The 24,064-nt window shown below is 45.8% G+C and overlaps 2 protein-coding genes across 3 annotated transcripts in view; both read left to right on the plus strand.

Annotated features, from left to right (window-relative positions):
- Fkbp14 (peptidyl-prolyl cis-trans isomerase Fkb14) overlaps nt 1-23,818 on the plus strand; it is a 97,224-nt gene extending 73,406 nt beyond the window's left edge. Inside the window, exons 2-4 of one of the 2 annotated variants that reach the window (XM_076892505.1) lie at nt 15,824-15,987; nt 21,045-21,169; nt 22,211-23,818. In XM_076892505.1, the coding sequence (XP_076748620.1) occupies nt 15,824-15,987; nt 21,045-21,169; nt 22,211-22,402 (481 nt within the window). In that variant the 3' untranslated portion in view covers nt 22,403-23,818. The remainder of the gene's footprint in view (nt 1-15,823; nt 15,988-21,044; nt 21,170-22,210) is intronic. The other variant, XM_076892506.1, reaches the window with a different exon arrangement.
- Nucleotides 1-24,064, plus strand: part of LOC143422093 (RISC-loading complex subunit TARBP2) — a 373,185-nt gene that overhangs the window by 92,001 nt on the left and 257,120 nt on the right. The window lies entirely within an intron of this gene.

The raw sequence follows: 24,064 nt of genomic DNA on the forward strand, positions 1-24,064 counted from the left end.
CTTTCGCCTATAGCGACGGTTCTTAATACGTTGCTCGCCATGAGATGCGCTTGGTGCCTCTTGGATTAACATCGCGCGCGGGTCACGTGCATCAACGTTGCTCCTCGGTGAAATTCGCGCAGGATGTGTGCGCGACGTGATCGCAAGCCACTTTGCCCTCTCCGGATGCCTGATTACGAAGAGAACGAGTGGATGATAACGCGGCGCTTAAGGCTGCGATTTCGAGACGGATAACTGGAGCCGCGTCATTGTCTTGAGGAATAAAAGTATTCAGAAGTTTACCCCAGGGATGCAGTGAACGTTGGAGTGCCTCGACTCTGTGCCCGATCACATTTTCTTCGCTACGATAAATTATACCCTTTAACAAAAGGACGCTTCCTCTCTGTATCTAGGAGCGCTACGATGGGAGTTTATCCTCGCGGGGGATTCGCGAAGGCTTGACGAAGTATTGCGAGCGTTTCGAGCGAGAGCAGAAAGGAAGAGAAAAACGAGACTCTGCTATCTTGTCTTATTACTGATTTGGTAAATTTGATTAAAAGTCGCGTTGATTTCGTTGAAACTGCTTCGTCGAGGAGGTGTTTCCACATGTTTCGCGTGTAAAAGTGCAAGAAATCATCGTGTCGCGATAGAAATCCGCCACGAAACCTCGACCGTTTCGTTTGAGCGCATCGGACGTGGAACACCGGGAGATCGTGCAGATTTCCTGGGTTGCTCGCGTGCATAATAACGTTCTCTAACGGTTTCTTAGTCGTCCTCGGCAAACAAACGTCAGCGGTTCGACTACGTGCGCTCGGCTCGTAGAAGGGCCATTAATAGCGAGTTTTGTAACGATAGCTCAGCAGCAAGGTTGCATCGTTGTGCGTGACTCGCCGAGGAACACGTCTTCGTACACCGCGCCGATAATAAGCGTTCCCGTCGTGCAAAGTCGAACCGTCGTTTCGCGGCACACACGTCAGAGGCGGCGTCGCGACGCGATCCACCCGCACGACTTGGGCATCCGCGTAAGCGACGGCATAGTCACGTGGCGCACGTACGTCAAGCCTGAACGAGACACGCGTACGCGAATCCTTTTTCTTGGGGGGATACGTTCGGGAACGGAACGGTATAACAGCTGGTAGACGTTTCGCAAATGTAATTTCGTATCTCGTGGAATATTTCGGGCCCGCTAGCTTCCTTCTTATTGGATACATTATTCTCTTTTTATCTGTTGGATTTTGCTATCGACCGCATTCGGGATTTGGACGATATGTGCCGTTTCAATATGTTATTTGTTAGCGTCGTTGCTGTAATAACACGCGTGTGGGAACATGGAGTGTCAGAGTCAAGTTAATCGATCATTTTTATAACTTGCTACCTTTGTTCGCGAGAGAAGCATTTTTCTATAACGTACAGTTCAAGGAAAGGCATCGAAATAAAGTATGGAAACTATCGTTTAAAATAGCACGAGGTTGGCTCCAGTGACTCACACGTTCTACTTTACGCACAGAATCTCATCCAGTTTCTCTCCGCAAAGTGGAATTATACGGAAAAGCTTCCCCAAGACTGCTCGCCGATCCAGTATAAATAAATTCCTATTAACGTCCCGAATCTCTTCCCCCTTATCCGCGGGCTCCACACATAGACAGAGGCGCATGTACGAGCAGCGGCAAGTGCGCTTTGACCAGGTCCAAAAGCTTCGTCCTCCGTCTGGCACAGAGACCAACACGTCTGTCATGTCTTACCGCGATGTCTGATTCGAAGTGCACAAAGCCTTCTCACGGAAGATGAGAGAGCTTCCAAGCTCTACGCGCGACGCTCTCATCGGCATGGAACGACTTAAAATTCGTTCCATTTCCTCAGCTGTATGCGTCGCGTGTGCATCGTCAAGCTTCAGTTCACCCTAGAACTCGTCCGCGAGCACCCACGGGAATCATTCAGAGCTCATTACGTTATCGCGAAGTTAGTTCTATCGCTGGTTTAATCATCGACAATGTACGTGGATGGATCATTCATCTTGTGGAATTCATCTTCTCCACTATGGAGTTACTGATAATACAGAGAAAAAACCATAGGGGTCTGTTTCAAATCGATAATATAGACTGTAACGTTCGAGTTCTGGGGACACAAAAATGCATCGAATGAATGGTCTACCCTATATTTTGTCGATGATATAGTTACTAACAAAACTATAGTGTAATCGAATTTTCGAGCCACGCCGTGAAGAGCGTGACAGGGGCGTGGACAGGGGGTTGCGACTCGTTATCGCAGCACGTTAATAGCTCTTTCCTTTGGACACGTTCACCTCGGCCCTTCTATTTGGCAAAGGTAAATCGAGTAATGAATTCATCGTCGTATCCGGGGCTAACAAATTCGTTCGTCGTCGAGCACGGCGAGCAGCGATTGTTGTTTTTTTCTCTCTTTATTGATCGAGAAGTACGGGCGTGACGTTCGCCGGGCGATACACAACGGGACATTTTAAATCCGGACTAGCAATTTGTTCGACGCGTCGAGGGAATCGAAGGAATTATTCATCCGGGTCAAAATGTCAAACCGTATTCCGGTGCGCGCCGAACGAGAGCTATTTTCAACCTAATTACCGGAAAATTTGATAAGTTACGCAACCCTCGCCTCTATTTCTCTTCTCCTCTCTCCCTCTCTCTTCCCTTTTCCCTTTGCGCCATGTTGGCGATGCATCGCATCCCTGTTTGGCTTTTACGCCACGGCAGCCGAACTTTGAAAGCTCTCGCATCGTCGTTACCCACTGCGTTCAACGTTTTTTTTTTCTGCAAACATTAACATCGCAACAATTGGGGCAGGTATAAGCATAAGCACCATCAGCGTGTTCCGGGTTAAGTGAGTCTTGAAAATTTTCCGACGCGGATTGTCTCTCACAGCCTGGAACGGATTTCCACGCCGCTTCGCCCTCCCCTCCGCCCTCTGAAAGGAGTTCTTGATGGCTCCGTCGCCTTTGAGAGAAACGCTCGGAGAAATGATCGAGGAACGGCTCTGTTGAAGAGCTTCCGGCGACTTTCCGCGATTAAGGAGTATTAAAAGAAGTCGGGATGTTTACGGCGGTCTCGAGAGGGACGTTTCCTCGAAGGCGATCGTTATAATGTCGCGGAGGGGCGGTCGATGTTCTTACTGCGATTTATTATTGATTCGAATGGAGACGTCTTACTCACTACGAGCAAATCCATTCGTCTCGAAATTACGGGGAACTTAATTCCGCGCTGATTTTACTCAACAGAGACGTTCTTTGGGAAGGAATAAAGGGAGTATCCGTCGAGACGGGAATAGGAGGGACGCGTTTTAGTGGACTCTCCGGGAGAACTACTTAGCCGTTTGACTCTATAGTCGCTGGTACCGAGAGGGAATCGATTCCGGCGCGATCGTTACGATTTCAAGAAAATCTGGAATTATTTGAGAACTTCCACGAACCCCGGCTAATGGAATCGCAAATTATTTCTTTGCCAAGTGTTTCCTGTACGCTGCAATTAATCTGATATTCGTAGAAACGAATACATTCAGCGGATCGGAACAAATCTCTTCTATCGATTCAAAGTAAATGTTATTCTGTACTCTTCCGGCCCTCGTACCGATCATTCGTTTAGACGACGTCCCGTTTATCTAAAAATTATTCCACGCCACGCTGTACCCACATTTTATACCGAAACACGCGAGTAATAAAATAAAAGATACCGATTTCGGCATGAAAATGAGCCACCAGCCGCCAGCACTGCAGATCCTCCGCGTAAACCATACTAATCGGGCACGAAATATTCCGCAGCCCACCGTCGTTCGCCATCGCCGTTCGAATGCAATCCTGCGAGCCCCACCCGTAAACCGTAGTCATTATTCTAATCGTGTGAAACGCAACGACGCCTCGCAACGGAATCAGAATTTTAATCGAAACGGGGTGGCGGCGCGCCGCGTCGCGTCGCGTCGCGTCGCACCAGGGTGCTCTCGAACGTTAAGCGGTAACGCGATATTACACGGTCGAGGGAATTTACGGGCGTTCAACGTTAACAGTTGAGATGTCTCAAACCGTCAGCGCGCGTAGAATATTTTTGAAGTTTCCGCGGCGGAAAGCTTGATGGCCCGCGCCGCGAGCCGTTATTGGTCGGTCCGTATTGCGCGCGACATTTAACGGCGCAGTAAATTCCTCGGCTGCCGGTCGTTTCTTGTCGCGAGCCTGGCTGGGAACACAGTCCCTCGAAGGAAGTCGACGTTGTGAAGTGGGCGTTAAAAATGATGCAGCAACGCGTTGGCTTTTGTACGTGTTCCAACTTTCTTATTTGAGTTACTGATAACTTTTTTGCTTTTCATCTTTGTTTAATGTACTTTAGGATTTTTCGTGGTGAAAGAAAGAGTAGATCGTTACGTGACAAGAACGGTTCTTATATAGATGATTTGTTGAAAATTTGTGGAGTTACAAACGCGTTCAAATCGAAGCACATCGTGTCAGACTTGCATGTTTCTTCAGTCACTTCTTAATTAATTTTTACGATATTAAAGAAAGCGTCTACACCCGATATTTAATGAGAGAAGGCACGTTCCAGCACTTGCAGTCGTTCCTTGCCGCGAACGACTAAGAGGCAAGAGGGTGGAAGCAGTGCCTTGAAGGAAACCAACGCTGGGGTGTGCGCTGTAAATGACGTAACAACGCCCACGGGTGTAAGCGATATAACCTGTTTAACTTACGTTGAATGACGCCAGCTGGCGTTAATTATTCACCTTTATTTCGTTACACCACCTCAGCCCTGGTGACTATTCCGAAGCTTTTACAACTTCGAACTCGTTCCGGCGGTAATTGACGACCGACGGAAATGCAATTTCTGCGCGCTGCACAAATATGCGCGACAGAAGTTGCGCTGAACTTTTACACCCGTTCAATTTTCATTCGCGTCCGACGAGACGAATCATCGCGTGGGCGTTGCGGTTGCTGCTTGAAAATAATTTGTACTTTCTAGAACGTAGGATTCCATTGGAAAAAGGGGGATACTCGTGGCACAGTGTTTCATGGGATCAAATTTAAGAATCCGTCAATGATGATTTAGAACAATTGAGTGGCTAACTCCATTTCCACCTACCGTTTCCTCTTTTTTCCGATTCGAAAATATTTTAATTTGTATTAAGCCGCGGGTGCTGGAGAACGTCGAATCGATTGGTGATCGAAGACTATTTTCGTCCAATCCGAATATGCGGTTCTTAATTATATTTTACACATTTTTATTTTATATCTGAAAAACAGTCTACCAAACAAAATTGCAACGAAAGAACCGTCCTCTTCCGCCAATCGGTAACAGTTAGAGCCGCGGCACAAACCAGATACACGCATCGCATCTTCACCATCGACGGTAAATAGAACTTCCTCTCTGCAACGTTCGCTATTGAACGTTGATACGGGAAAGGGTAGAGAGAGAGAGAGAGAGAAAAAAAGAGAAAAAAAAGAAGAGAACGGGGTGCGCTGTTCCGGGTTTAAAAATATTTCGAAGATACGCGAGGCACTTTATCCAGGCGCGGCGGGGTAAAAGGGAACGCGCACGGGGATCGAACACTTGCCCTCGTTTCCAGCCAATCTATCATACGCTCGAGGACAATGGGAAATCCACCTGGTCCGTTTCAGCCGATCCGCGCGCACCCCTGCACGATGCGCCGCGCGATGGCGTGGCCGGGGCTGGATTTCGCGAGAGAAACGAGCTTTCGGCTGAAACACGGCGAAGCCAGTTGGCTCTTTATGAAAAGCTCGAACGTCCCAGCCATCGTTCCATGAATATCCGGGGCCAGCCAGTTGGGTGCTTGTAGCATGCTTTCGATACGTAAGAGCATCGAAAGGGAACTGTATACCGTAAACGGGCGTGGTGGGAGGAATAAATTTAAATATCGCCGCGGACTCTTTGATATGTTAACAAGGATAGTCGAAGTGCGTCTAACGGACATGCTACGAGAAGTGGATTCTTTGACAGTGTGACTTTTTCCTTTTATTTCTCATCGGGCTTCATCCACTCTAAGGCACCTATTTCGCGATACTATATTTTGTTTATTTTAGAGGAATTCCTTTTTCTCGCCCTCCCTCGCGCCTCTCTGACTTCGGTTTGGTCAGTAATTTCTTTTTCTTTCTCTTAATTTTGCGTAACGGACGACAGGGTGGAGGTACATGCACAAGAGTGGATAATAAAAGGGTTGTAAACTAACTTTGAGCTTGAGTAAAGTGCGACCACGCGTATTCAACTGTAAAATTTATATCACAGCGGTGATCCTCGAGCGGTTTTAGTAGTCTGTAAATATTACTGTATCTGCACGGAATTGTTTCAATATATTTCTTTCAGAGATACCTATAGAGTAGAGAAAAAGTACACGCGTCTGCCAGTACCGATGGTCAATCACTCTCGAGTCTTTCCAAACAAAGGTCCATCAATACTCATTTTAAACGTATCACAACTTAATGTTTATTTATTTAGTCTTCGATGCTCTTTCTGTTTCCATCAACGAATATAGAGAGCGATCCGTTGTGAAAGAAAAAAGCAACGCTGAATCCATTTGGAAGAAAAATACTTCAACAGCTTTCATTATTCTTATTACAGTTATCCATCCAATTATCCATTCCAGTCGGATAAATTTCGCTTAACAACGTTCGTTTTGCCGCGTTGTCGCAAATGTGCAGCTGAGGAATAACGCGCCGCGTAACAATGAACACGGAAGAAGAATTGTTTTGCAAACAAGAAGTGAAAAACATTTGTCACCACGTATACAGTTTCCATAATGCGCGTATAGAAACACATACGCGTTAGAGCTTGGCACCGCAGAAGCCAGCGAACCCTCGCAGAGGACCGGACAGTTTCACACGCCGACGATGCGCGTCCAAAAGCAAAAACACCTTCTGTGAATTATATCACCAGGCTCGGCCGTCGTTCTCTTCCGCGTTTACTCTTCCATTCCACTTTTGCCAGACGCTCCTCCTCCTTCGACCGCGCACGAAACGATTTATGGTTTTTCTGGGCCAGCAACGCGGTCCAGCTGCTCGCGAGCGCATGCAAATGCGAGCTCGCGCGGCTTGCAACCCGTTCGCCGTTGCTCCTATCCCAATATCTCGCCGCGCGACATTGTTTCGGCTCCCTCTTCACCGGCTTCGTCTGGAAATTCGTCAGTTTTTTAATCGCGAAATTAATGGCGGCGCCGCCGCTGCGGAGAGGCCTCATTGTGCCCGGGATTTCGAGCGAAATGAATTCGCCGCGCGGAATGAAACGTATGCGCTTTCGTGCCGCGGCCGCGCAACCATCCGTGGACGTGCGAAATTTGTTTGAAACCCCGCCGTGGCTGTGTTTGTGTTTAACGAATACCACGTTGCGGTTACTCGAAGGTTCCACGACATTGTTTCTCGTTGTAATTTGAAGATGGTTTTGTGCCAGCGTAAGAATTCCATACCCTTGAAATGGAACACTGAGTCTGTCGCGGAAAATAATTATCTTACGTCGAAACTCACGGATTCATACAATACCAATACCTTTAAGTAGAATGTCTTGTTCGAATAGCAGTCTTTCAATTAAGTACGTTTCAGATTTTTTCACTCATATTTTCGTTAATTCAGCCTCGAACTGATCTCGTTGAAACAAATTTTCAACAAATAACGTTAGTTTTGACACATTGTAGTTTTTTAATATCACAAATCGTAACATCGATTTACAAATGTCTCACTTCAGTCTCCGTTCTGATTCGACAGCCAGCCATTACCAGCGGACGTGTAACAAAAGTTTTCTATGGCAAACGTATAAATGCGAGCAATAAAAGGTGATCAGAATTGCACACGTAGAGATAGAAAAAAAAAGCGCGAACAGATCGATCCCAATTATCTCTGACTGATATTTTTCCTGCAGAAGTGTATCGAGAGCGGCGATGAATGGCACGTTGCACCATAAACATCCCCGCGCTGTTAATCTCGTCGATGTCACTCGCAGACACGAACGATTCTAATTAAAGAGGGGAAAACGAGTTTACAGGTGTACGAGAGGAGGATCGGGTCGAGCGTATCGACGTTTTTTAAAATATACCATTCCCATCGTTAACGACGCTATTATTTACCGAGTCGTCTCGCTGTCGCATCGCGTTCAGCCACCGCAAATTTATTTTCCGCGAACGTTGTCTCTTATTTCCCTCCCCCCGGTTCTTATCAATCTTCGCGACGTATTCGAATAGCGAGAACGTGTCGCGATTTACGGATTCGTCGAGAACAATTCTTGGTCGCTGCTCTCAATGCCGTTTTACGAAGAAGCTTTGAGAATCGAGAAACAGATTCGAAGCTAATTTAAGTTATACACATTCCAAATGGAAATGAAAGATTTCATCTTCTCTGTGCATTGTTCTACCCTCGCAACGCGGGGTATTGTCGTTCTGAAGTCTTCAATTTGTTGTTCCCCATTTAACGGAAACGAAACAGATAGCTAAAATCGTTCCAGTTCTACTAGACATCGCTCTCTGTGATTTCAATAAATCTCATGCAGACATGATCGTACTATTCCACAAACAATCATTGTTGTTTTCAATCTCTGTACACATCCATTGCGCATTTTCTCCACAACTTGATAAGAAAACAAGCCACGTAAAAACTTCTTCACCCCCCCGCCGCAAGAAAATAAGGAAGCTGAGATAAGAATTTACCCAGGTCGTAATTAACAGATCACCCTCTGCCCACAATTCATATTTAAACAGCTAATGTACACCATAAAGTGTAATACAATAACAAGTTCCTCGAGAGCATAAACATCAATTTATACCCTCGCATAGATCATAAGAACCGCTAGAAAACTAATTCCCGCGCCTACCCCTAAAAACGCCTCCCTGATCCGACCACCGCCGCTGTAATTTCATTGCAACGCGTCTAATCTAACGATATCAATTATTAACATCGATCCGTGCAGCACGCGTGACGCTGGCTCCCAGAGGAGAGCATCGGGAAACGGCAGTTTCGAAAGTTTCGCAACGCCTCCATGAAAAACATCGAGCGTCTCGTAGGACCCGTGCCCTTGGACAGAGGGCTGCCATAACTGGCAATATCCACGTATAGCAGCTGCTAACGGTGCTCGCATTTGAATGTTTAAAGAGCACGCCACGATACGCTGTAAAAGTTTGCCGTCCGCCAGGACACGTACGTAAAGGACATTCGAGACTGAACGATGGACCTCGTCATGGGTTACTCCCTTCAAGTTTTTCTTAGCTCTATTTTTTTTTCTTCCCCTCTACTTCTTCCACGGTCAACCGTCCCTGAGCAATTATTTCTTTCTTCTTGGTCTCTATTCGCTCCCCTCTTGCGTAACTTTTGCGTTGTCTGGTTCTTGGTTCCGCAAAAAGGATGTTCATTCGTTGCACGTCAGTGCCTTGGACGTGTCTCGCCTTTTTCCACCCTTCTCATCCCTCTCGGCCGTTCGCTCCTCGCTGATGAAACTCGAGTCCGTATAATGCGCGGACGTGTTCTTGTTCTTGCGTGCATTACGCTACGCTACTGTTTTGATAGACGTAAATTGCGATCGGTTTCTGTATCTCGATGCAAGAGTATGTTCGAGGGATGTGAATCTCGCTCGAAAGCGTGGCAGAGGACCATTCCTTTTCGTTCACGCAATTCATGCTCGAAGAACGTTCAGATGAATTAGAAGGAACAACGCTATTGCAAGTGTTTATATTAATTAAGAGTATCGGCGGTGTTTCAACATTTATCTCGCCGTATATCTTCCCGCGATGCAGTGGATGCGTCTGAAATCGTGAATCTCTCAATGTTCGTGTAATTCGGGACATTTATTTGCGCGGATATCGACAGTTTTTACGTTAAATACACAAATTCGTTACGCGCGCGTTATTTGCACGGCGATGCGGATGATCCGCAGAGTCCCAATTACATTCGCCGGGCAGAGAAAAGCCTTTTAGGATTCGTTAACACATTTTCCATCCCCCGTCTAGGCGCGCGGATGAATCGTTGTGTTTTTCATTTTCTTCGCTCTCGCTCATCTCCAGCCTTTATTTGTTTTTTTTCCTTTTCTTTTTTTAATGAGCGAATCTCGACAAGCGCTGTTTGTCGGAGAACAATAAACCAGCGGAATGAATTAAATCGCGTGTATTTGTATAAAATTCCAATTATTCTCGAAACCTGCCGCATTTTTGTCGGACCCCGACCGTTCGATCAGCACCTGAAGCCTGACTCCACCGTCTACTCGTGTTTCAGTCTGTCATTCGATTATTCGCGTGGGCTAATGAATATATCGCGGCTATTTGTGCATTTACAGGGGATGCGCCAAACGATACAGAGCGCGAGTAAAGCTAAACAAAATAGTTTAACAGAAATGAATACCATTATCGAAGCCTCTCTATACGATGTATATTAATACCCTTACGGACGAAATTACACGATTCACTTTGGTCGAATGATGCCATTGACTCGACAAAATTTAAACAACCACTGTCACGTGTACATTGCCAGTCAATCGACGTGCTCGATCAAATTCTATTTTACATTGATCAATTTGTTTCGAATTGCTCAATTTACACTTTACTCTCGATTCGACCGAATCAATCGGCCGTTCCAATCGAAACGAACTTTGCCCCACGTCGCCGCTGTCCCTTGTCGTCGATACAAAATTTGGTATGAACGAAAAATGAATAAAAGAAAAAAAAGAGAAAAACAGAGGAAAAAATTGTCATGGAAATTAGTTTCTAGACATTCGCTTCCAGTTGGAACGCGGTTGACCGTTTCCGCGATTCCGTCGCGGTTTCTTCCTTTCTCAGCCGTCTCATTGTGTCCTTCCGCCGTCCTCCTCAACCCCATTATGACTTTCCCTTTTCACCGCCGCCCCATTGTCGCGCGAACCCTTTTCTTTTCCCCGCTTCATTATTTTCGTTCTCCTTTTTTCCACCGGCCGTGGAACGCGTTGGCGCGGCACGTTCATCCCTTGGTTGTCGTCCGCTATTCCCTCAGAGGGCACGTGTAATTAATTAATTACCGTCTCGTCGAGTTATCAAATTCAGACGAACTACAAGCGGCGCTGTATCCACTGTTCGTCGTCACCGATCTCTTTACGAATTCGTTATTCAACGCGGTGTTTAATACTCCGTTTAATGCTGTTCGCCTCGTTCGACTTTCGTTCCAACGAGCGACAGTCTCTTTAAATCGCGGTTTGATCGCGTTTCGACGATTCCGTCGAAACGTCGTGTAAAACGCGACGAGTAACGACGGAACCGGGAGATGCGCCAACGGAGTCGTCGCGACGCTGGACGTCGGATGCGCGACCCGTTGTCGGGATAGTAAAAGCTAGTAATTACTGGGGCACGGTAATAAAGTGGCGGGCGCTCTACTCTGCTCGAGGGGCTGTAAAACGTTACCTGTTAATGAAATAATTAAACACGGTCGCGGGTACTTCAATCTGCGGCGTCCGTTGCCGGATTCTGGGGCTGGCTTCCGGTCCTCGAGGTAGCGGTAACCGATAACGTGCTTTCGGCTAGGTTCATGTTTATTACAGGAAGTTGGGAACAAGATTTTGGTCGAACGAAGAGGGCTCTTCGGGGAAATTATCGCGCCCCTTGTTACGGCAAATGAATGTGTAAATCTGCATTTAGGCGCGTGCAATACGACCGTCCAATGACGTGCTGCGATACAGTGTATTAATACGCGTTTTTAGTAAAAACAACGTTAATTGTAACGGATACGCGCGTTAATGAAAGAGTGGGGGGTGTTTTACAGCAGTAAATCAGAAGTTCGGACGATGCAAATCAGTGGAACGCGAGCAGCGACGCAGTTTATCAAGTTCGTTAATATTCGTTAAAACGAGACACTGCGAATGTCGATAGCTTGGCAATTTTATTACCGAGAGGCGAGAGGGAAATTACTATTTTTACATCGCGGAATATAACTGCGCTCTCGAGGCAGGCGCGCGTGGAAAATAATAGTAGATGGCAATCGATAAATCGCGACGGTAACGCGTCGCGTGGTAATTAATTAAGTCTGTTCTACCAGCTTTTAAACGAAATATCGAGCACTTGACGTCGTAAGGCAGGCGCTTGTCACTCGATTCCCCGTAATACGTCCGCCACTAAATCCGCGTTTTCCCGCAGACAGACTACGCCAAAATCAATTTAACGCGTCTCAAAGTTTATTGAGAAAATGCTGTACAATGATCGTGCAAGAACTAGGAAATAATTTATAAATATTTTGCAGAAAAACGAGCGATGTATTATTCGAGTATCATATTTTTGGTATACCTTGTTAATTTCTTAATTTATTATACGTATCACGAAATACGAAGTTTGTTAGTCACTCTCTTGCACCCACAATAAATGTAATTATTACGAGTCATGTGAAACTCAAAGCTTCACATTTTCGCAGTCATTATTAAAATTTTTCGCCGGTAGTGCGAACACTGTATAATTTGCTAACAGAATAGAGTGTAAATCAGAGGGAAAAGTGCATCAAAGAAGAACGTATAAAATCTGCATACCATTAAACCAACTAGTTACACGCCATTAACTTGCAACGTTAATTTATATAAAATTCCTACAATATAATACCAATTATTTCCTTCTTTTTGATCAATACACAATAAAAATTACACGAAATTCTGTTTCCCCTTGTACAATAACAATTACTGTCTTGTTTAAAAAGTTATCAACGAAAGTTGCTTATAAAATAATCCATTTACACAGCTCGTATACCTACTGGTGGTTTCAACGAAACCACGGAAGCGCATTCTTTTCGTGGTCGTTTGTGCGAGCACCCCTGTTACGAAATGTGTGCGTGCGCGCGCGAAAGAACGGGGAACTTGAAATTCCCTACGTGGCACTGTGTAATTACCCTTACGCAACATAATTATGCTCGAAACTTGGGTCACATTATTCTACGCTGTCGCGATACGAGTGGCTAACGAGTCGGGTCAGAAGAATTCTAACCGACTGCGTCTCCAGTGTGTAATCTGTTTGTTCGCGCGTAGAAAGGGCCACGCAAGATTAAACATAGGTGATTCGTGAAATGGCACAAGTCGCTTCGCGAATGAAATCGTACAGCTTGCGGATGTTGAATCGATTCGCAAGCGTAAAACAGGGTTCTAATTATTTTTATCGCGACGCACGTTTCAATTTCAATTTTCACCCGCGTATTAATTCCAATTAGAACAGGTTCGCGAATTATTAGCAATGATGACGAGGTAGCAGGGTCGAGGGTGGCTGGGATGTAAACGGGATGGCAGATACGGAAGCCGTAATACATACTCACCTGTTTACGAGCACATAAATTTTTAACTCTTAAGTTCACGACGATATTACCATAAAATATTGTTGCGCTGTTTGGACAAACGTACTGCCATAAAGGCAATGATGTGTCACCCGTTATTCAGCACATTTTTCTCGCAAGTCACATCAAGTTAGTTTAACGATACTTTTGACCGAGAGGGATCATTTTCTATCTTAATTAAATTGAACGTGGACGAGCACTCTGTATCGTTAAATTCTCCCTTTTTCATCGAATGGCATGTTCTGCTCTCGAAAGTCTGATCATTTTATACTAGCTTTTGTTCAGATACGTAACATATTCTACTTGCGTTAATTAACGTGGAAATCTACTCGTTCGAGAACGAAACGTCGCTAATATTTCAACGGGGTATTTTTCACCCTTTCAGAAACCTTACCAGCCACGCTGCTGAAACAGACCTTGAACCGCCAAAGACGGACAATTGCGGCGCTCCTTTGTACAAACCACTCTTTCTTCGCCACCCCCTTTTTACTCGAAGTGAGCGCATCAATTTCCATCCGGGATCACGTTCAATATTTTCCCTCTAACAGCCTCTCGAACTTTCAATAATCAATCACGTTTCATTATCCATTGTTTGTCCCGAAGTCGATTTATCTCGCATCATCGTCGCGCTCCTTTCACTGTCAAGAGGTGTGCCGACGCACGAGTAACGAATACCATTAAATAATTCGCAGCGCGATAGGACAATCGCAAAGCTGGGAATCCATCGAAATTAATCAAACCGATAACACTGGGATCAGATAAGAAAGTTGACAGAAGATTCAATATCGCAATCGATAAAGCACCCTAAGCGAAGCCCAAACTGTTATCCGACACCGTATCTGCGCCCTATAATTCACGCGATACAAATATCACCGTGCACGAGCCCATTCGAAATACGTCCAAGTGGCTCCTATCTCCCACGATTTCGTCCTATTGGCGTTTACGACGTACGCCGTGTCGTCCTCGACGGAACGACGGCATTTCTCGATATAGCGCCACTCGGATGACGAATCCCCGTAGCCGGGACGACGATACCATAACGCGCCCTTTAGCCCCAGTATCACGGACGTGATAACCTGGGGAAAAAAACGGAGCTATCTTGTGGAATCGTAAAGCTTGCGGATCAGAAAATTCATTTCGCGACGGGATTAAGTATCGAGAAGAATCGATGGCGTTTCGAGCCTCGCCTTTCGTGTGGAATATACCTAATGATTAATCTCTCGGCTGTCTATATGGCGGACGGATGTTCCATTTGATTCGGTCTTTCGTTTAATGAGAAATCGCGGTACGAATCCGATACGATCGAACGAGGTGGACGAGTTTCGTTTCGTTTTAATTTTACCTAAAATTGGACACTTGTTTCCAATGGTTTCCACGTGTGTCTCTTTCTCTCTCTCTCTCTCTCTTCACTGGCTAGGGGTTGAAAGAAGAAGAGAAGGAATACGTTTGTAGCGTTGTCTAGATGCATACGCGTGCAAGTGGTATCTGCATATCAACGTAACCTCTGTTTGAGATTCTGCGCGTTGCATGGTTGCTCGTTGCACTCGATCCGCATCCGTGTGTGCGCTCAGCGCCGTTGCAGCGCACGTCGGAACGCCTCAAACGAGTCCGAGAACGTGTCCCTACGTTCTCAGCCACTTTTTACTCCGAACTTGGTCGTCCTGCGCGTGCTCCTCTCGTTCTGTGTTCTTAAAGATTCACCGTTTCAATTTCTTTGGGCCAGCTTGTTTGCCCTCCTCTTCTGTTCGCTTCCTTTTGCGTTCGTTTCCCTCGTTTCTCGCTGTATATTCTTCTTTACGCTGTTCCGTGATACGTGTGTGATTTTATTCACTTTACTCGCGATAGTGCATTCTACTTTCGAAATATTTATGATATATTCTGTTATATATTTATAGAAGAAATATTGCGTCGTACATCTTCAAAGTTGGTAATTTAAAATAATGGTATATAAGAATAAATGGTTCCCTAATTTTTCTCGCTTCTCTCTCTCTCTCACCCAATTCTCCACTTATTTCACCATCGTTGCCCTTCGCATCTCTCCACGACGAATTTCCCTCGAGCTCGCGCGATCTCTGCGTTTCGATCCCGTTCTCTCCGTCTTCGCGTGTCAATCAGCCGACGAACTTGTCAATTTTCGCTCCCCGACACACCAGAAACGATCGGCTGGCATACGTGAACCCGACTTTACGAGGCTACGACGTATTGACACTTGGGCGACGCGACCTCTTCCACGGGAAATATCAATGCCAGACTGGCAGCAGCGCGCTAGTTTCAGGGATGAGGAACCTTGAAATTCAACGGGGGTAGCGCTTCATCGATGCGATAGTATTGACTCTCTAAAAAGAATTTCGAATTGTCGCGAATGTCTTCGAGATGAAAAATCAGCTTACGAAATCGTTAGAAATCGTACGAGTCGATTTCGTTGCCAACAAATCGAGCTGTGTCGAATAAATCTAATATCACGAGATTATTTTAAATATTTATATATATCAAACAACGATCTTGACGAAAGGAAACGTTGTTAGGTTCGTTCAGAATGGGACGGTATTTAAAACGTTGCCCGTTTCTTGCCTGTTACAGCTTGGACAGAGATCAGCCGTTCGCATTCCAGCTGGGAGTTGGCCAAGTTATTAAAGGCTGGGACCAGGGGCTGTTGGATATGTGCGTGGGCGAAAAGAGGAAGCTGACCATACCGCCGGAACTCGGCTACGGGGAGAAAGGAGCTGGGAACGTAATTCCTGGAGGTAAGACTGTTTCTTCGTCGATGTTTTTACGATCTCCGCCGCGTTCGAGGTTTCTTACCGTTTCCTCGTACCATCGGGCAGAAATTATTTCTCCTCGATGCTACGATGAACAGTCGTCGAAAATGGTCAGAAGCGATATCTCTATTCGCTGAAAATATTCTCCGCATTTCCGCAACGTTTCTCACGCCCCTGTTTACATTTACGAGCAAAGCGAACGAACCTCCACCGTTGGGTGGAGTTAAAACGAACGATTTCTCGTAGAATTTGAAATTTCAACCGGTTCGAGGCGTCGCAAAGGCTTATCAACGAGAAACAAGCGGCGACGGGTAAGAAAATCGAGATCGCAAAGGGGAGTCCAATTTAATAACGCTGACTCTGCTGACATTTGTTCGCCGGTTGTATCGATCCTCGAAGGCAAACGAACAGGGCCGACCAGTGGACGAATCGATGCAAAAGGTCGATCGTTAGTAACGAAATCGGAGTAAAAAATGCAATTGCACGGAAATCCAATAAAGCGTCAACCATTAAATCGAGCACCAGCTAGCACCGCGCTTTGGGACTCGACCGGATCAACAGCGACCCGCGTTCGCACATTTTTTTCACGATCGCGTTGGATAAATCGAAAGTTACCCCGCGTATAACCCCGATTGCGATCGTTCCTATGTTTCGCGGAAAGCTTTTTACCGCCATCGATTAGCTTTTCACGTTTTCTCGCGAAGTTCAAGCTGATTAAGTAGCTTAACTAGCCAATACTCCAATGAACGGGAGAAGAACACTGTGGCAGCCTTCTAATCTTAACACACCCAACACAGTTTTCCGCGAATACCAATTTCCACCTTTGTCTTCATTTAATAGAATTCCTGACCTGTCCTCAACATCGAAACGAAACGTTCTTCCCTTTCTTTTTCCTTCTATTTCTTCTCCTACGCGCCTCAATGTCAGATCCATTAATTGAATAAAACTGAACAACGGGCAATTGAAAACGTTTTGTAATCGTCCAGAAAATCAGCCGGACAGCTGGCTCATTAGCTGAGCGCGAACTTTTTCACGGCTCCTTCCGGCCAGAATATTGTCTGCGGTTCCCTGTTGCGGAAGAACGTGTACATAACGAGAAGTAACATTGTCCGAGGGCTTTGCAGCGTGAACGAGGTAACTGCGGTTTATGCGTTTTATGGTTAATTAATTTCTTCGCCGGCCAACACGGGTCCGTTCGTCTCCTTTGTGAAAAGTATTTGCGCACCGCGACGTTTACGCTCGTGGCGCGAGGGGTGGGCTATTTGTTGGGACCCTCTTTAGAGACGCTTCGTTTCGGGCTTTTCAACGTTTCTGTATACATTTAGCTGAATTCGATGAATATTCTACGCGAATTATCTTTGACAGAAAGGAGGATAAATATTGTTCAGCTAGTCACGGAAATAATTTCGCTACTCTACACAAAGATTCGTGGGAGACACTTTGTTTAAATTCCGAACTATCTCTCCGTTATTTGGCACGTTCCGCATGGATGGCAATTTTACTCGCGACTAAGCATCACTTTCCACGTTCGTCAAGCACCCGTTCTAGTCGGGAATCGTTGAAAATCTACTTCGCTCGCAACGGTTTTCCATTATCCCTCGAACAATGATGTTTTCCAAACAAAATGCAGACTTTCCCACGCGCCAGAAACGCCTCCTAATCGCAATATCCTCTTCCCATGCCTCGATAATCCTCAAAAAAATGTTGAACAATTTAAACGAGCCACAAAAGCGCGGCATTGTCCGCGTTTATATAGGGATTAATTCCGATCCCTCCTCCCACTTCCCGCCGCGTTTCTTTCTCCCACGACGAAACAATGGAATGATTAACTTCTACGTTATTTCCCCGTCGGTCTGGTTACCGTATAACATTAACTCGTACACGAGCTTTCCGCAGGCCAGAAGTCGTGAAGCGAAAATAGTCTCGCCTCGACGCGACGCGGTAGCGTCGAGGAGGAACGCGATAAAATGGGGTTTCCGATTTCTCGATTCGGGAACGAGAAAGGGCAAGGGGTTGGGAATTGCGTACAAAGGAAAGGAGTTCGATTCCATCTGCTGTCGATGTCGCGATCGCTGGGAGAAACGGAAACCTTTCCCGCTGTTTTTCCTTGTGTCAAACAGTGTAAATTAAGCGTCGAGAGGACTATCGCCACTGATTGGGTTCTGCTTGTCAGTGAGTTCGTGAATTAAAATGCGAAAACTGTGGTACCCGCCTGACGTAACAAGGCATGTGGTTTTCAAAGATTTACGTTTCACGCGTTTTATCTTCGAACGTATGAAATTACTGACGCAGGTGAAACGGCAATTATTTACGAGGGTAGCTAATAAGTCGTAATATACAAGGGTGCGTATTTTAACAAAGGATTGGCGGAGCGTTCGGTCGTTGAATTTTCACGGAGCTCGTAGCCAGGCGGGATAAATTGTCCGGCGCATTAATTGCGCCCGTTTAAGTAGTGAATAATTGAGCGGCGTATTTCATTAGGGTACGGTTTAATCGCGATGGGACCGTTCATAATTAATATGGAATATGCACGGGTGCGTGTACAGTTGGTCGAATTTTAGGAGGACTGGTTGTTAGCGACGGGCTTTGAAACACCCCGTCATATATATACAAGTCTTATTAAGAGCGTACTCAGACGAGCGTCTTTTGAACGCGAAATTGTACGTTCTTCTTTTACTCTCTGTTGAACAGGAGGGAAGGAAACGCACGCTCGCGTGTCAAAAGGCACTCGTCTGCACCGAGCCCAAGGTACCGCGATAATATCGCCTGGTAACCACCAGTGAGAAACCGTTCTAACATATATGTGCGCATTAGTATAATGGCGAAAGATAGAGCCATTTTTCATTGGACAGCCACGCGTTTGTCTCTTGTACCAGTTTCAACCGGAACGAAGAGAGGAAGACATCTCGCCTGGAAGGGGTGAAACTGTTCTCAAGCGCGCGCTGACTACAATTTATGCATCTCTTTCGCCGTTTATAATTCGAATAATTTTCACGACGTCGGAAACTTGGATCTCCAACAGATACAGGCGTCGTTATCGATAGAAACGGCACGAACGTCCAGGGCGTTGTGTAATCCGAATGGCACCCCCGGCCCTCGGCTGCGTTGCGTAAGAATCGTTAGGGCGAATTGATTGGACGTCGAGTCGGCGTGAAAGCTAAGCGCAGGTTGGTGATAACGAGCTCGTTTCCTTTTTAATATCGCCTTTATTAGACGGTTGCGCCAGCGGACGAGCTCCGTAAACGGAAACGTTCGTAAGACAAGCTTCGTAATGGTTACGCCATTTGTTGAGATACGACAATCAACCTGTCGCGTATAACGGGTAATTCTGTTTTTAATAAAGTGCTCTCGCGTCTCGTAAACAGTTTAACGACAGTGTTAACAGGAACCCCGCGTTTAATACACAGCACGATTTCAATCAGATCTTTTCGCTTTCGTTAAGAGTTGTACACGTTTACTTAACTATATTTTGAAACGTGTTGATTAGGAACGATCGGTTCGCTGGCTCGCCATCAAAGTTTGACGACGAAGCTTGTATAACCGCGAACAAAGGGACGACGGATGTTTACAAGTAACACCACATGATTGTAACGCGGTCCTCGTTCAATAGGGAGTTCGTGCCGTTTATTCCCGACCAGCTATTCGTTAAAACGAAATGAATCGCGATTGGTAGTAAACGTCAAGGGCAAAGGGTCCGTCATACGTCACACCGTGGAAGGGGCGATAGAGGCAGGACAGATTTTTCGTTCGAACAGGACCGTATAGATCGCGGACGAGCAAATAATAGAAAAGCCGCGGCAATCGTCTTCCGTCATCATTGACAGAGACGTATTGGATTTTTATTGGGTTTCAGCCAATCAATGCGGACGACGGGGTTCGCCCGTTCCTTGGGATCAGTGAAACATAATGGAAAATCAGCAGGACCGATTGAGCGAAACCTCGTTTTATCCTGCACTTTTTCCACGCTCTTCGTCATACTCCATTTCGTACGGATTTCTCCTTGTCCTCGCCGTCCTTTATTTTTATCGGGATCTCTTCATCCTCGTTGCCTCCATTCGACTCGAGTTTTCCTCATCTTCGTTCTGTCCCAATTTCCTTACTTTTCCTCTGTCACTCTGTCGTCTCGATGTTTTCTTCTTTCCATCGTCCTCTGTTTCATTCGTAATTTCCTGTTTTTGCTTATTCTTATCTCACTCTCCGTCTAAGTCTCTCGATCGTCGAGATTTCGTGTCCTGATTGTTTGGTTTTAATTCACAGTTTCTGCGTTCGCCCATCCGTTTCGTTTTAATTCTTCCTCGGGATCGTTTAAACGGCATCAGCCAGAAATTCGAGATCGCGAATGGGAATTTCATCCTGGTACCGGGTCTCCGGTATCCTTAAGGCGGATGCTAGAGTCTGCCAACTAGGCGTTTGCAAGTCTGAGTGGAAACTTCTTGGAACGTGTTCGACAACGAGCGCTGTTACTCGAGTGCAGTATCGTGAAATATTTTATTAGCAGGTCTGCGCTCTATAGGTTCTAGGAAAAGGACTCTAACAAGTAAACCCACATTCGTATTACTTCCACATTTTATTGAAACTTAGTACACTTGTAGAGTGGTTGAAAATATTAGACAGGTATTCTTTTTTTTTGTTGGCAACAGGGAACATTTAAGGGGTGAAATCATCTCAAACAGTGGGGTTCATATTACTATGATAATGTTACCCCTTTAATGTTCACCATTGCCAATAATAGAGAAAAATACACGTCTAATATTTTTAACTGCTATACCATTGTACTAACTTTTAATGAAATCGATGAGTAACATAAAGCTAGGTTTACTTGTAAGTGTAGCGTAGTAAAGATGTGTTTCGAGGCGACTGTTTAGGAGAAATACGCGTTTCGCGTTTTGTGTGATAAGTACGCAATCGTCTAAAATGAAAGAAGAAAAATGAAGAAAAAACGAGAAGAAAATAATACGAGTAGTATGCTTGTACTTTAGAATAGTCTCAAATGTAACTCTATATGGCTGGTTTCTTAAAAAGACGTACGTTTCTGATTGCAGGTGCTACATTGTTGTTCGACGTTGAGCTGATCAACATCAGCGACTCACCACCATCCGCGAACGTGTTCAAAGAGATCGACAGCGACCGCGACAATCAGTTGTCGCGCGAGGAGGTGAGAGCAATGGCAAGATCCCTTTCATTTTTTTTCTAGGGGTTGTTCGTGGTGCTGGTTCTAACATAAGTATATCGTTTGAGTAATGCACCTAACGCACACTTTTCGTTGTAAATAGAAATAAATTTGCAGATATGTAGTGCATCATATATCGTAATTAATGTATTTCTAACTGAAACAACGAATTAATTACAGTGTCAGTTGAACGACTCCGTTTGCGACCGACAGGAAAGATAGCCGAGGAAATAGAATATCAGCGTTTCGTTCAGTCCCCGGAAAATGCCATTCTGTCATTGGCAAAACGACACAGAGGATTAACAAATCCTTTCGCGCCGCGCCTTTTCCCTTTTCCATTCGAAATGCGCCGTTTGACAGAAAAATCGTTCCGACAATACTCATTCATCTCATAAAATTTGCACGGATCAAAGAGTAAACCAATCGCAGCGCTGCTAGCTACGAGCTTTATCTCTGGCGTGCAGGTATAAAGGATTAACGTGTAAACATTGTGCCTCGTATAACGTTATTTTTTCTCCTATCCCTTTTTGACACTCGACAAACACGCATGACTAATCCCCCACCATTTTTTTCGTTTAGTCCAACGTTTATAGGGATACGCTTTAATCATTTTAAAATGTTGTGCGACAGTTAATCCTTTATCCGCGAACATATCGGGTCCAAGTATATTCGAAACGAATAATCGCGAGCGTTTTTCATCCCTTTCGGCTGGACGCGGAATAAAATAAAAAAAAATAAAAATAAAAATAAAAAAAGAATAAGCTCCGCGCAAACAAAACCGTGCGCGCGTATCATATTTACGTGTTTATTCTGTTTGAAAAAATGTTGAACGCGTTATTATAAAGCACCCAATTGATTATCCGCGCAGATATTGAAACGAGCAAATCCTTCTGGCGATTGGCAAATTGTTTTCTCTGTACATATATTCATATCATACATTATAGCATCCCGCGATAGTTTCCATAATCCAATCGCGTCATAAACCGCAAACGATCACCCAAATCCCAAGCAATGAAACTGATCGAACGTGTCCCGCAGGTGAGCGAGTACCTGAGGAAACAGATGGTCGAGGCTGAGCAGAGCGGCGCGGGCGGCGAGAACGAGGAGGTGAAGAAGATGCTGGCCGACCACGACAAGCTCGTCGAGGAGATATTCCAGCACGAGGACAAGGATAAGAACGGATTCATCTCCCACGACGAGTTCAGCGGGCCGAAGCACGACGAGCTCTGAAGCCTTCGCGCCGCGTCGCCGCGTCCTCGAGAACCGCGTCGCCGACGGCGTCGCGTCTCGCGCCACCACGTGTTCACATTCGCGCGGAATCGCCTCTCCGAGTCCTGTCCGGTCCGCGACCATTGAACAGCAACCAGCAGTTGTGATTACACGACGACCAGCCGTTAACATTCGTGGACAGTGTCGTCGCGCGCGTGTCTCCGCTCCTCGAACGCGTCCGTCGCGGCGGTGTTCACGAGTCGCTCGATGCTCGAGAGGAACGGCTAGGAACACGCGAACGGATCGCTTCTTCGCCGGGGAATTTCTGTTCCTCGACAGCAGGGCCAGTCGAACGTACTTGAGCCAACGTCAGAGGAGTTTCATCCGCGAGGGGAACTCTGTCGAAACGCTTGGCTGAGGGATGGACGAACGTCGCACGGAAGTGGAGGAACACTTCGTTCGTCGAACGGAGGCTTCTTCGACCTGGAGACTCTGTTACGGGTTTCTCGTTGTATCGTGGAGATTAATCGTGAAATTGGGCTCGCTCGTCACGAATTGTTTCCGTACGTACAAAACAGCAGACAACTGTCTGTTGGAAACTTGCAGAGGAACGGAGGCGAGAAAGTTCTCGGTCGAAACGATGACCACGCGGGCCTGAGGGGCGAAAGAGTACAAGCAGGAGGCATGGTTTCCGGTCGGACACGCATTTTCCAAGGGCGCGTTTCAACTGCTCGACCGCGATTCTTCGCGAGGTGTGACTCGTTGATGACGTTCGGAGAAGGATATCTGTAATTGGTCGAGCGATCGAAATCCTGGCGCGAAGCGAGGCTGTTCTACGTACTATAATTATACAAATATATAGATAGAAACATGTGAAGAGAGAACGAGAGAGAGAAAGAGGTGATTATGTGAGAGTGAGAGAGAGAGAGAGAGAAAGTGTTTTTTCTACACGAGTATAGATGTTAGCATATTAATTAAAGCGCATCGACGTAACGGTGCTAAGAATCACACACGAAACGTTCTGTCCTTCTCTCGGAAGCTTCTTCCTTTTTATCCAAACCGCCTTCGCATCGTATCCATACACGTACACACACGCGCGACAAGGTGCACAGACACGCATTCCCCTATTTCACGAGCATCAACAAACTCTACCGGCATTCTCAGCCACGAATTTCACGCGAGAGACGTATGTTTATCCAAGGACCGGAGAAAGGAGCTTGACGGAGGAAAAACCGCGGGAGAGACAACCTCGAGGATGCGCGTGGTGGAGATGAATGGCGGTCGCAAAACGACGCGATCTTTTTTCTCCCATGATCGGCGCTATCATAATTACACTTTTAACTGATACGTTTTTATTACTACATTATATTGTATGTTGTTAAAGATGGACGAAGGTTAATTAATAAATCGTGTGTCTCGAGCACAGTTTGTTATATATACCGGCTTGTTTTATTCGCACGCCTCCCGAACCCGTCCCTTCCTCCGAGGCTAGCGTAGTTTAGCAAAGTAGTTTCGCAATTTAACCAGATGTAGCCAGTACGAAGCGATACGTGTAGTACTTACTCTTTTGTATTCCTTTTTTCTCGTCCACGCAAACTTCGTCCGCACGAATCTCTCCGTCCCTGCGAATCACATAAAGTGGAACGATAACACGGGAAACTGGGAATGAAATGACCGACGAAC

This window comes from Xylocopa sonorina, chromosome 3, assembly GCF_050948175.1.
Source record: "Xylocopa sonorina isolate GNS202 chromosome 3, iyXylSono1_principal, whole genome shotgun sequence".
NCBI classification, from domain to species: domain Eukaryota; kingdom Metazoa; phylum Arthropoda; class Insecta; order Hymenoptera; family Apidae; genus Xylocopa; species Xylocopa sonorina.